The sequence below is a fragment of the Hemiscyllium ocellatum genome, chromosome 16 (assembly GCF_020745735.1).
Source record: "Hemiscyllium ocellatum isolate sHemOce1 chromosome 16, sHemOce1.pat.X.cur, whole genome shotgun sequence".
In the NCBI taxonomy this organism is placed as follows: Eukaryota; Metazoa; Chordata; class Chondrichthyes; order Orectolobiformes; family Hemiscylliidae; genus Hemiscyllium; species Hemiscyllium ocellatum.
In genome coordinates, this window is record NC_083416.1 from 87,175,272 (window position 1) to 87,189,162 (window position 13,891).

The 13,891-nt window shown below is 44.4% G+C and overlaps 1 protein-coding gene across 1 annotated transcript in view; it reads left to right on the forward strand.

Annotated features, from left to right (window-relative positions):
- Positions 1-742: 742 nt before the first annotated feature.
- Positions 743-13,891, forward strand: part of stard15 (StAR-related lipid transfer (START) domain containing 15) — a 161,544-nt gene continuing 148,395 nt past the window's right edge. The window contains exon 1 of the mRNA XM_060836964.1: positions 743-1,176. Coding sequence (XP_060692947.1) covers positions 1,015-1,176 — 162 coding nt within the window. The 5' untranslated portion in view covers positions 743-1,014. The remainder of the gene's footprint in view (positions 1,177-13,891) is intronic.

Here is a 13,891-nt window from a genome sequence, read left to right on the forward strand (position 1 = left end):
GAGGCAGTAGTGCTAACCACTGAGCCACCGTGCCGCCCTTTTGATAGGAAGGAGACTAGAACTGCAATGCAATATGGATGCTGCCTGAACTGCTGTGCTCTTCCAGCACCACTGATCCAGAATCTGGTTTCTAGCATCTGCAGTCATTGTTTTAACCTATATTCCAAACGTGGTCTACCCAATGTCCTGTACAGCTGCAACATGACCTCCCAATTCCCTACTCAATGCTCTGACCAATAAAGGAAAGCATACCAAACACCTTCTTAACTATCCTATCTACCTGCAACTCTACTTTCAAGAAACTATGAAGCTGCACTCCAAAATCTTGCTGAGAGATTTGGATCATCAATAGTCACAGGTGCAATGCTGGAAGACTGGAGGTTGGCAAACATGGTGTCATTATTTTTAAAAAGTGGTAAGGACATGCCAAGGAACTATAGACCAGTGAGCCTGACATTGGTGATGGGCAAGTTGTTGGAGGGATCCTGAGGGACAGGATGTACATGTATTAGGAAAGGCAAGGACTGATTAGGGGGATAGGGTGAGGGTGAGGCTGGGGTGAGGGTTGGAGTGAGTGTGAGGGTAAGGGTGAGAGTGAGGATGGGGCTGAGTGATGATGAGGGCGGGGTGAGGCCGTTCTGTCCTTCTCTCTATGCTATCATGTTGCCAGGGGGCAGGCGGCTCCGCTGATAGGTTCCTGCCTGATGCCTGCCCCCTGCCCAGTGCCGTTCCCGGAGCCTGAGCCGCTGCAGTCCCCGGAGGGAGCGCGGCTGGGAGCGGCCGCAGGGAGTGAGCGGGAGCGGGAAGCCGGGTCCCTGGCAGTGCCGCCCCCCCCCCCCCCCCCAGCCCGGGCCGCTCACCCGCAGCGGGACAACTCTGAAACTGAAAGGAAACTGATGCAGAGACGGAGCCGCAAACAAAGTCAGCAATTGCAGTTCCCATCAGCCGGGATCGAGGGCGGGCTCTGAGTGGATCCCTGACTGTGTGGCCGCAGAGTTGGGATCTGGTGGGATCATGTCGAGTGGTGAGATCGTCCAGGTCCCCGATGATTCCCATTTCAGCTCGTTCCGGGAGCAGTGCGAGCACCAGGAGGGCTGGCTGGTCCAGTACAACAAGGGAGGTACCACCGTGTGGAACCGGCAGCCCGAGGAGAACAGGTCTATCCAGAAACTGAAGGTAAGGAGGGCAACACGCCGGCCATTCAGCCCCTCCAGCCGCATTCCCCCAGAGCCCTGGCCGCAGCTGGATGCTGAAAACTATATCGCATTAAAGACTCGGGGTTTAGTTCGGCGGCAGGGTCAGTATCTGTCCCCTGACCAACATTGGGTCCTTCTCGCTGTTTGTGGGGCCGTGTTGTGTCCTGCATCACAGTAATTCAGCAAGTACTTCACTGCAAGGTGCTATGTCAATGCAGGTGTATTTTGCAATATACAATGAACTACAGGCAGTGCTGCCTGTGCGCAATATTAAAACTCATTTAGTTTCATTTCAATCGTCAGCCGTTTAGAAAGGACCGTAATTCCGCTCCCTCTCTCTCACTTAATAATCGGAAAAATCAAACAATTCTACCATGAGAAATATTGGGAATAGAGTTCATTTCGATGGCCTTTTTGGCACTTTCAATCTGATGGGATTTAGTTCTGTGAGAGAGCTGATTTTGTTGAAAGGTCTTTGGGGAAAATACGAGCATGCTGTTTTCATTAGACACAAAACCAACAATGCGGCCCCATGTGGAACCGAGCCGAATGTGTTCGGTGTCTGGTACTCAGACCAGTTGAAGTACTGTGTACCTGTCTGCTCTCCATACTATCAGAACTGTAACAGCTGTGCATAAGTTGGAAACAATGACTTCTACAGTTCATGCCATTAAAAAGATTGTGATAATCAGTTTGAGTGAACAGACTTTTGTCTCTCAAAGAGAAAGCTGAGGGGTATCTGATCAAGAGCCTTAAGATTGTGCACAGTAATGATCCCCTTTCCAATGTAAATGTACTGGAATTTGCAATTAATTTATTGGAAACAGTTCAGAGGAGATTGATTTGGTTGATACCTGGAATGGGAGAAAGTGGGGACGATAGATGCTGAAGATCTGGGTCAAAGAGTGTTGTGCTGGAAAAGCACAGCTGGTCAGACAGCATCTGAGGAGCAGGAGGATCGATGTTCGAGCATAAATTCTTCATCGGGAAGAGCCTGTGATGAAGCATCCGGGTGAAGAACTTCTGCTCGAAACATCGACACGGGCGGCACGGTGGCACAGTGGTTAGCACTGCTGCCTCACAGCAACAGAGACCTGGGTTCAATTCCCGACTCAGGCGACTGACTGTGTGGAGTTTGCACATTCTCCCCGTGTCTGCGTGGGTTTCCTCCGGGTGCTCCGGTTTCCTCCCACAGTCCAAAGATGTGCGGGTCAGGTGAATTGGCCATGCTAAATTGCCCGTAGTGTTAGGTAAGGGGTAAATGTAGGGGTATGGGTGGGTTGCGCTTCGGCGGGTCGGTGTGGACTTGTTGGGCCGAAGGGCCTGTTTCCACACTGTAAGTAATCTAATCGTTTCTCCTGTTCCTCGGATGCTGACTGACTAGCTGTGCTTTTCCAGCGCCACACTCTTCCATACCTGCAATGAACAGGTTGTCTTATATGGAAAAGATAGACAGACTGGATTGTATTGGAGAGTAAGAGGTGAGTCGACAGACATGAATAAGATTATCATGGGAACGTAACCAGGCAGACAGGGAAAGCTGGTCTGGGAGCATCATTGGAGGGACAACGTTTATGTTTTGACTATGATCCTCTCTGGTGCTCCCTTAGTTAGAGTTAAAGGAGCCTAACACCCCAACCTACAATTGAGAAAACACAGCTGAAGAGAGAAATATAAAGCAAGAATTTGAAAGAATTATAGACAACATAAAAGACATAGACAGACCAGTCCAATTAGAGAAAGCATCATTTTACACTGCAAGTTGTTCGGATCTGAATGTGCTCAAATCAAACTCAATGGCAGCAGTGAGGGAGAATTGGATAAATGTTTAAAATGAAAAAAAAATTGTAGGACAACGAAGGAAAAAGAGGGATGTGGGATTAATTGTAAAGATCCTTCGAAGAGCTAGTTAGGCCAAAAATGCTTAGTTATTAATAGAGAATGCAATCATTATAAAATATTACCTCCTGTATTGGAATTAACCAGGACAAGATGATCAGTTAAATCTCATTCTGCTGCTTGTATATTTTTGTAACAGAAACATAAACATTAGTTCAGTGGTTAGCACTACTGCCTCACACCACCAGGTCCCAGGTTTGATTCCAGCCTCGGGCGACTGTCTGTGTGGAGTTTGCACATTCTCCCCGTGTCTGCATGGGTTTCCTCTGGGTGCTCCAGTTTCCTCCCACAGTCCAAAGTTGTGCAGGTCAGATGAATTGGCCACACTAAATTGTCCATAGTGTTAGGTGCATTAGCCAGGAGGAAATTGGTCAGGGTGGGTTACTCTTCGGAGGGTCGGTGTGGACTTGTTGGGCCGAAGAGCCTGTTTCCATGCTGTAGGGAATTAATCTAATCATTAAATTGGAAGCAATGGTGAATACGAAGCACTGAAACTACTCGCTGTTTTACAAAACCAAAAATGTTTACCTGTTTAAAAAAAACCCAAAAGAACTGCAGATTTTGTAAATCAGAAACAAAAACTTAAATTGCTGAAAAAGCTCAGTAGGTCTGGCAGCATCTTTGGAGAGAAATCAGAGTCAATGTTTTGGGTTGAGTGACTCTTCCTCAGAATTAATGGTAGTTAGGAAAATGGCAACCATGAAAACCATATAAACCAATGGTTACCTGTGGCTATTCTCCCAGCTGTATTTACCAACTGTTTCATTAATGTTGAATATCAATGACTTTTGAATTGATCAAAATTAAAATAGGCAAGAAAATGTTAGCCTTCTGTTTTGTTATTGCACTTTCTTCCTCACTTCAAAATATTGAGAGATTTTATTTTTATCATCACAGTGAGTCTCAAATTTCAATTACCAAAAATTACAGAGATTAGAATAAGACCCTTCGCTTCCATGGCTCTCCCTGCAACAAGTCACAGGATCATATAGAATCCTTACAGTGTGGAAACAGGCCATTCAGTCCATCAAGTCCACACTGAAGCTCTGAAGAGCATTCCACCCAGACACACATCCCTGCAATTCCCATGGCAGTTGTAGTTAGCCTACTCATCCCTGAGCACAATGGATAATGTCCTATGGCCCATCCATCTAACCTGCACACCTTTGGATTGTGCAGGAAACTGGAGCAGACCCAGGGAGAATGTGCAAACCCCACACAGACAGTCACCCAAGGCTAGAATCAAACCCATGTCTCTAGCAATGTGAAGCAGCAGTTCCACCCACTGAGCCACCCTCCTCAGGATCTGACAGCGGATGAACTGGCCATTCCACCCATTATGTGTGTGCTGGATCTCTAAAAGAGCTAGCCAATCAGTGCCAGTCTCTCCTTAATAGAGACAAAACAAAATGCAGATGTTGGAATCCAAAATAGTATGTTTCCCTTTATTGGCATTCGTGCAGATATTCCCACTTCAATATTATCAGTTACCCTTTCAATGTTTATATTCTATTTTACCGCTAATGGAGTCAGGTGTTACTAGGGGACATAGCTTTAAATTAAGGGGTGGTAGGTATAGGACAGATGTTAGGGGTAGATTCTTCACACAGCGGGTTGTGAGTTCATGGAATGCCCTGCCAGGAGCAGTGGTGAACTCTCCTTCTTTATGTTCATTTAAGCGGGCATTGGATAGGCATTTGGAAGTTATTGGGCTAGTATAGGTTAGGTAGGACTCGGTCGGCGCAACATCGAGGGCCGAAGGGCCTGTACTGCGCTGTATCCTTCTATGTTCTATGTTCTATGTTGTTGTGATGAAACTCATTTCTAATCATAACCATGAGATGTGTGAGAAGCTTCTTCATGATGTTCACTTTAGTTCTTTAGCAAATGATTGAAATTTCTGTCCTTTCGTTAACAATTCTTCCACTGTTCGAGACAATTTATCATGGTTTCCATTTCAAAATGCTTCATGATTTTGAGCAATGGATTTATAAACTTTGGTACTGGATTTATCTGAAATGAAATATTGTTTCCTGTGTCCTTCAGTGGCTCAGATACCCACATGGATGCTTTGTAGTTCAGGTGGTTCACATGTCTTGATGAGCTTTTGGGAACTTTAAGCAGGGCTGACCAGTAAATGGGACAGACTTACTAAGAGACGTTTCTGGATCCACAGAAACTGAAGGGGATTGACAATGGCTGTGTGCATTTCCATTGAAAGTGATAGAGAGTTTAGGTTCACAATAAAGGGCTATGGGTTTAATAACAGATGATGGGGAACCTGATAGCTGCAGCACTGTGAACAGTGAACCTGAGTACTGAAGTTCAGTGTGAGAAAGGAAATGGGAATACAAATGTAAAACTGAGGAACTTTAATTCAGATTTTATGATGGCTGTGTCGTAGCCTTATCAAGGTCACATTACACCTGTCTCTCCTTATACCTGTGAAGATTAAAACTGCAGGACCTGCATGTACCCAAACCAATTAGCTTTTGATTTATGAGCAGAACTGCTAAAGTCTATTTCAGAATGTTTTTGTAGGGGTGTCAATGTTTCCAATGTGAGTCACGTTCAGGTACCTGTGAGTTATGGACAAATGCTAGTGACCTTTCTTTTCAGATCCAGCTCAGTCACTGGCTGAAATCCAGAGACTGAGCGTTAAGATCAGCAGCTTACACACTGCCCATTTATAACTTAGATTTGTACCTTTAAACCTTTGTAACTGTGTGCTGAGAAAAAAAAAGCTTTGTGTTTTTGGAGCCCCCATATAAACATGATAATATAAATTCTGTCAGTGATAACGTTGGGAGTTGACAGATTCAAGTCTCCAATTTTCTTCTAGCCAGTGTGTTCGACAGAATGCTTCATGATAGTGTCATATCCCAGAACAGTCAATTGACCTGAAAAATTAATTCTTAATGGATGCATTGAGACCCGCTGAGTTTCTCCAGCAATTTTTGATTGAATTTTTGATTTTTAAGTCAAAAGGAAGCACAATTCTCCTCCATGTTTTAACTACATTTCCAACTAGCAAATCAGAAAATCAATGCTGCTGAACATTGGAGGTTAATGGGGATGAACAATGTTCACTGAATGTGAGTTTTGATTTGAAAAGTAACAATCAGAGACAAGTGTACTTCCCTGACACTAAACGCTGCTGTTATTTTGATTGAGTCAGTTTATTTGTTTTGGAAAAAAGTACAAAGAATATGATTCAAGCCAGAAATATGTTGAACTACATGATCAACATGACATAGGAGATTATTTCAATCAGTTCAGCACAATTATCAATGTTATCATTAAAACATCCTGGAATGATAGACAGCAAAGGGTAAAGGCTCATTATACAGTCTCCAGGCATATGCTTTTTGGGACAGGTTTATTTCAACACACACATCACAAAGCACCAAAACCTCTGATTACTTGTCTGGTATACACATGCAATCACTTCCCTACCCACCTATCCCATTAATTAATTGATAACTATTACTTCCTCTCCCAGACCATTTGTAATCAGGTGTTAATATTGTAAGAAATTCTAAAGAAAGGGTTCAGCAGTAATTCCCAAAGAGTTCCACATCGATTGTGGGGTAACGTACAATCAACAAAATGTTTGAATGAAAAGAGATTAAGGATCAATCCCCACTAGACCCTACTAGATCAAAATAGATGCCTAGGTAAAACAAGGACTGCAGATACTGGAAACCAGAGTCTAGATTAGAGTGGTGCTGGAAAAGCACAGCAGGTCAGGAGGCATCCGAGGAGCAGGAAAATCGACATTTCAGGAAAAAGCCCTTCAATCAAGGATAGAGGCAGGGTGCCTGCAGAGTGGAGAGATAAATGAGAGGGGGGTGGGGTTGGGGAAAGTAGCATAGAGTACAATAGGTGAAAGGGGGTGGGGATGGAGGTGATAGGTCAGAGAGGAGGGTGGGGGAAGGTAGCAAAGAGTACAATGAGTGAATGGGGGTGAGGATGAAGGTGAAAGGTCAGAGAGGAGGGTGGAGTGGATAGATGGGAAGAAAGTTAGGCAGGTAGGGCAGGTCATGGGGACAGTGCTAAGCTGCAAGGCTAGAGCTGGGGTGAGGTGGGGGAAGGCGAAATGAGGAAACTGGTGAAATCCACATTGATGCCATGGGGTTGAAGTATTCCGAGGCAGAAGATGAGGCGTTCTTCCTCCAGGTGTCGGGTGGTGAGGGAGTGGTGGTGGAGGAGGCCCAGGACCTGCATGTCCTCGGCAGAGTGGGAGGGCGAGTTGAAATGTTGGGCCACAGGACGGTGTGGTTGATTGGTGCGGGCGTCCCAGAGATGTTCTCTAAAGTGGTCTGCTAGGAGGCATCCAGTCTCCCCAATGTAGAGGAGACTGCATCGGGAGCAACAGATACAATAAATGATATTTAGAACAGAACACACCAGATGACCTCCTTCTTTAGAGACCGCAATTTCCCTTCCCATGTGGTGAAAGATGCCGTCCAATGCATCTCATCCACATCCCGCCCCTCTGCCCTCAGACCCCACCCCTCCAACTGTAGCAAGAACAAACCCCCCCCCGGTGTTCACCTTCCACCTACCAACATTCGCATAAACCGCATCATCCGACAACATTTCCGCCACCTCCAAATGGACCCCACCACCGGGGATATATTTCCCTCCCCACCCCTTTCCGCCTTCCGCAAAGACAGTTCCCTCCGTAATTACCTGGTCAGGTCTATGCCCCCAACAACCCACCCTTCCTTCCTGGCACCCTCCCCTGCCACTGCAGAAATTGCAAAACCTGTGCCCACACCTCCTCCCTCACCTCCATCCAAGGCCCCAAAGGAGCCTTCCACATCCATCAAAGTTTTATTTGCACATCCACCAATATCATTTATTGTATCTGTTGCTCCCGATGTGTTCTCCTCTACACAGGGGACACCTCCTAGCAGAGTGCTTTAGGGAACATCTCCAGGACACCCACACCAATCAACTACGGTGTCCTGTGGCCCAACATTTCAACTCCCCCTACCACTCAGCCGAGGACATGCAGGTCCTGGGCCTCCTTCACCGCTGCTCCCTCACCACACAACGCCTGGAGGAAGCACACTTCATCTTCCACCTCAGAACGCTTCAACCCCATGGCGTCAATGTGGATTTCACCAGTTTCCTCATTTCCCCTTCCCCCAGCTCACCCCAGCTCTAGCCTTCCAGCTCAGCACCACCCTCATGACATGTTCTACCTGCGTATCTTCCTTTCCAACTATCCACTCCACCCTCCTCTCAGATATCACTTTCATCCCCACCCCCATTCACCCATTATACTCTATGCTGCTTTCTCCCTATCCCCACCCCAGTCTCATTTATCTCTCCACTCTGCAGGCACTCTGTCTGTATTCCTGATGAAGGGCTTTTGCCTGAAATGTCAATTTTCCTGCTCCTCGGATGCTGCCTGACCTGCTGTGCTTTTCCAGCCCCACTCTAACCTAGACAAAAGAGATGCCTTTCTTTTCCTTTGAGATTTAAAGTGTATGTACCTTATATATGGAGCATTGAAACTTTCCAGGAGGTATGTTTTGATTATTTGGATAAAAATGCAGTATAAGAATACGGGAGAAAGCAAGAGATTGGCAGTAGGTAATGATGCTCATAGGAATGTGGAACTCAATGGGAATAACTGTTGAACCCCTTTTTAGAATTTCTTGCAATATTAACCCTAACTCTATCAACCACCTCACCAAAAGTGAGAGTTTATGTTGCTGAGGTACTTTTAGCAGTTTGTTTTAGATTTTTCTAAGCTAATAAACAACATTTACCTCCTTCTTCAAAAAGAATTATGGTGGCAAAAAAGACGTTTCATGAGCTCTCATCTCCTGAGGTAGTATGGGCTGAGAAACTGGAAAGGAGAGGTCATCGTGTTGGGATTTGCTCTAGGCCTCCAAAAAGCTCTGGAGGTGAAGAAGAAAGGATTACAAAGATGATTCTGGATAGGAACGAAAATAACAGGGCAGTTGTTATGGAGGACATTAATTTTCTAAATATTGACTGGAAATGCTATAGTTTGAGTGCCTTAAACAGGTCAGTTTTTGTCTCTTGTGTCCAGGAGGATTTCCTGACACAGTATGTAGACAGGCCAACAAGAGATGAGGCCATATCAGATTTGGTACTGGGTTACGAACTGGGCCAGGTGTTAGATTTCGAGGTAGGTGAGCACTTTGGTGATGGTGACCACAGTTCGATTTAGTTTACTTTAGATAGGGATAGATATATACAGCAGGGCAAAAGTTACAGCATGGGAGAAGGCAAGTTTGATACAGTTAGACAAGACTTAGGATGCATAGAACGGGGAAGGAAACTACAGGGAATGGACACAATTGAAATGTGGAGCTTATTAAAGGAACAGTGACTGTGTGTCCTTGATAAGTGTATGCCTGTCAGGCAGGGAGGAAGTGGTCAAGTGAGGGAACTGTGGTTTACTAAAGATGTTGAACTGTTGTTAAGAGGAAGAAGGAGGCTTATGCAAAAATGAGGCATGAAGGCTCAGTTAGCGCACTTGAGTTAGTTAGTCAGGAAGGACCTAAAGAGAGAGCTAAGAAGAGCCAGGAGGGGACAGGAGAAATCTTTGGCAGGTAGGATCAAGGAAAACCCTAAAGTTTTCGAAAGGTGTGTCAGGAATAAAAGAATGACAGGGGTAAGATTAGGGCAATCAAAGACAGTAGTGGGAAGTTGAGAATGGAGTCCAAAGAGATGAGAGAGGTGTGAAATGAATATTTTTCATCACTATTCACACAGGAAAAAGACAATGTTGTCAAAGAGAATATTGAGGTACAGGCTATTGGACTAGATATGTTTGAGATTCATCAGGAGGATGTGTTAGTAATTCTGGAAAGTGTGAAAGTAGATAGGTCCCCTGGGCCACATGAAAGTTAATCTAGGATTCACTGGGAAGGAGATCGCAGAGCCTTTGGCTTTGAGCTTTATGTTATAATTGTCTACAGGGATAGTGCCAGAAGACTGGAGGATAGCCAATGTTGTTCCCTCGTTCAAGAAGGGGAGTAGAGACAACTCTGGTAATTATAGACCAGTGAGCCGTATTTCAGTTGTGGGTAAACTATTGGACAGGGTTATCAGAGATATTCCTTTCTAGATGATTACAAATCCTAAGTTGATTAGAGGTAGTCAACACGGTTTTGTGAAGGGTAGGTCGTGCCACACAAACCTCATTGGGTTCTTTGAGAAGGAGACCAAAATGGCGGTTGAGGGTAAACCAGTTGATATGTTGTACATGGATTTCAGTTAAGCGTTTGATAAGATTCTCCACAGTAGGCTATTGCACAAAATACGTTTAGCAGTTTGGATCAGAAATTGACAAGCTGGTAAAAAGACAGAGGGTGGTGGTTGATGGGAAGTGTTCATCCAGGAGTTTATTTATCCGTGGTGTACCATAAGCATCTGCTTTGAGTCCACTATTGTTTGTCATTTTTATAAGTGACCTGGATGAGGATGTAGAAGGATGGGTTAGTAAATTTGCGGATGATATTAAGGTTGCTGGAGTTGTGGATAATGCCAAAGGATGTTGCAGGTTACAGAGGGACATAGATAAGCTGCAGAGCTGGGCTGAGAGGTGGCAAATAGAGTTTAATGGGAAAAAGTGTGAGGTGATTCATTTTGGAAGGAGCAACATGAGTACAGAGTACTGGGCTTATGGTAAGACACTTGGTAGTGTAGATGAGCAGAGAGATCTTGGTGTCCATGTACATAGATCCCTGAAAGTTGCCACCCAGGTTAATTGGGTTGATAAGGAGGCATACGGTGTGTTAGCTTTTGGTAAAGGGATTGAGTTTCAGAGCCATAAGGTTATGCTGCAGCTGCACAAATTTCTGGTGTGGTTGCACTTGGAGTATTGCGTACAGTTCTGGTCGTGGCATTACAGGATGGATGTGGAAGCATTGAAAAGGGTGCAGAGGAGATTTACTAGGATGTTGCCTAGTATGGAGGGAAGGTCTTATGAGAAAAGGCTAAGGGACTTGAGGCTGTTTTCGTTAGAGAGAAAAAGGTTGAGAGGTGACTTAATAGAGACATACAAGGTGATCAGAGGATTAGATAAGGTGGACAGTGAGATCCTTTTTCCTTGGATGGTGAAGGCTAGCACAAGGGGACACAACTTTAAATTGAGAGGTGATAGATAAAGGAAAGATGTCAGAGGTAGTTCCTTTACTCAGAGAGTAGGAAGGGCATAGAATGCACTGCCTGCAACAGTAGTAGACTCGCTAACTTTAAGGTCATTAGATAAACATGTGGATGATAATGGAATAGTGTAGGTTAGATGGGCTTCAGATCGGTGTCACAGTTCAGCACAACATTGAGGATTGAAGGGCGTGTACTGTGCTGTAGTGTTCTATGTTCTATATTAACCCTTCATGTTCCTGGCATTTCCCCACGATAGAGATTTTAAAGCACAATGCTTCATTTCTAACTAACGTGAATACTTTATTTGCCTGAATAATCTTTTGCCTTTGGATCTTTTTGGGAGCTCAATTATTTCACTGTTCAATTAGACGTCTGCAATTTCTCCATTTCAGTGTTGGGAATTGCTGAAATTCTTTTTGTAAAGACATACTCAATCCATTTCCAGAAACCTGACCAACAATTTTAAATTCTGCTTTAAATCCAGTGAAAAAAAATGTTTTGAAATTCACTTCTCCCACTAACATGTAAAAAGTCTATGTGCGTAAAAAAACTGTAAGACTATAAGATGACGGAATGGAATTAGGCCATTAAGCCCATCAAATTTGCTTCGATTTCAATCATAGCTGATATGTTTCTTAACCCCTCTTTTCCTGCCTTTTCCCTGTAATCCTTGATCTGCTTCTTAATCAAGAGCTTATCTTTGTCTATCTTAGAGACACTCAACAACTTGGTCTGCACAATCCTCTGCAGCAATGAGGTCCACAGATTAACCACCCTCTGGCTAAAGAAATTCCTCTTAATCTCCATTCTAAAGGGTCACCCTTTCGCTCTGAGACTGTGTCCTCAAGTCCTTGTCTCTCCCCATGTTTACCCACCTAGTCAGAACATCCCCGAACACTATGGAGTAACTTGGCATGGCCAATCCAACTGACTGGCACATCTTTGGACTGTGAGAGGAAACCCATGCAGACACAGGGAGAATGGGTAAACTCCATGCAAACTGAGTTGCCAACGTTGGAGTCAATCCAGAGTCCCTGGTGCGGTGAGGCAGCACTGTAACCACTGAGTTACCATACTGCTCTATTTGCGGAATTTAAATGATTCCTCTAGAATACTGTAGGTGGGATGATCATGGGATTTCAGGTCAGCTGATCACAAAATGGTCACAATTTTAAACTGTGGTAAGATTTGAATTTGGATCAAAATCGATTTATCTTTGCAGTCACACTCAACAAAGTAGAGTTTTATTCACATGAGTATGTGCGTCCGTGTGGTATATCAGACAGTTTCAAATATAAATTTATTACCAGGTGAATTATTGCATTCTTGAATTATGGACAAGTGAGATGAATCAATTTGTATAAATTCAGTACACATCCAGTAAGAGACAAAAGCAAGTTAGATCTTAAACAAAATAATTCTCAACATGTCTTTTAACATTAACCCATTGTTTAACTCTTATTGTGACTACAAACCAAACAAAATCAGAAATTGCTGGGAAAACTCAGCATAGAACATATATCAGCACAGCATGAAATTGAGCCAAGCATTTATCTTAGTCTAAGATCAACCTAACCTACAATCCCCTCACTTTACTGCCATGCACCTGCTTGTCTGGCAGTGGCTGAAATGTGCCTAATGTCTCTGACTCTACTCCAACCACTAGCAGTGCATTCCATTCACCCACCACTTTTAGATTAGATTAGATTAGATTACTTACAGTGTGGAAACAGGCTCTTCGGCCCAACAAGTCCACACCGACCCACCGAAGTGCAACCCACCCATACCCCTAACCTAACACTACGGGCAATTTAGCATGGCCAATTCACCTGACCCGCACATCTTTGGACTGTGGGAGGAAACCGGAGCACCCGGAGGAAACCCACGCAGACACAGGGAGAACGTGCAAACTCCACACAGTCAGTCGCCTGAGTCGGGAATTGAACCCGGGTCTCAGGCGCTGTGAGGCAGCAGTGCTAACCACTGTGCCACCGTGCCGCCCACTCTCTGCGTAAAGAATCTACCTCTAGCATCTCCCCTAAACCTTCCTCTAATCATCTTAAAATTATGACACTTGGGACACATTTCTACCCTGGGGTAAAGTCTCTGGCTATCTACTCTATCTATGCCTCTCACTACCTTGTACATTTCCATCAAATCACCTTCCTTCTTCTGTCCAGTGTGAAAAGCTCACTCAGTCTCTCCAATCCAGACAGCACCCTGGTAAATCTCCTCTGCACCCTTTCTCAAGCATCTACATCTTTCCTATAACGAGGTAACCAGAACAGGACACAATATTCCATGTCTGGTTGAACCAGGGTTTTATAGAGCTGCAGCAAAACCTCACGGCTCTTAAGCTCAATCTCCCTGTTAATGAAAACCAAAACACCATACGCCTTCTTAAGAACTCTGTCAACTTGGGTGGCAACTTTGGGTAATCTATGTCCATGAACCTGATGTTCCTCCACACCAACAAGTATCCTGTCTTTATCCCTGTATTAAACATTCAAATTCAACCTTTCAAAATGAATCACCTTGCATCTGTAGAGAGAATGCAGAGTTAATGTTTTGGGCCAGTGACCTTTCTTCAGAACAAAATTACTGACTGAATTTTCATTTAAATCCAACTTGGGTTC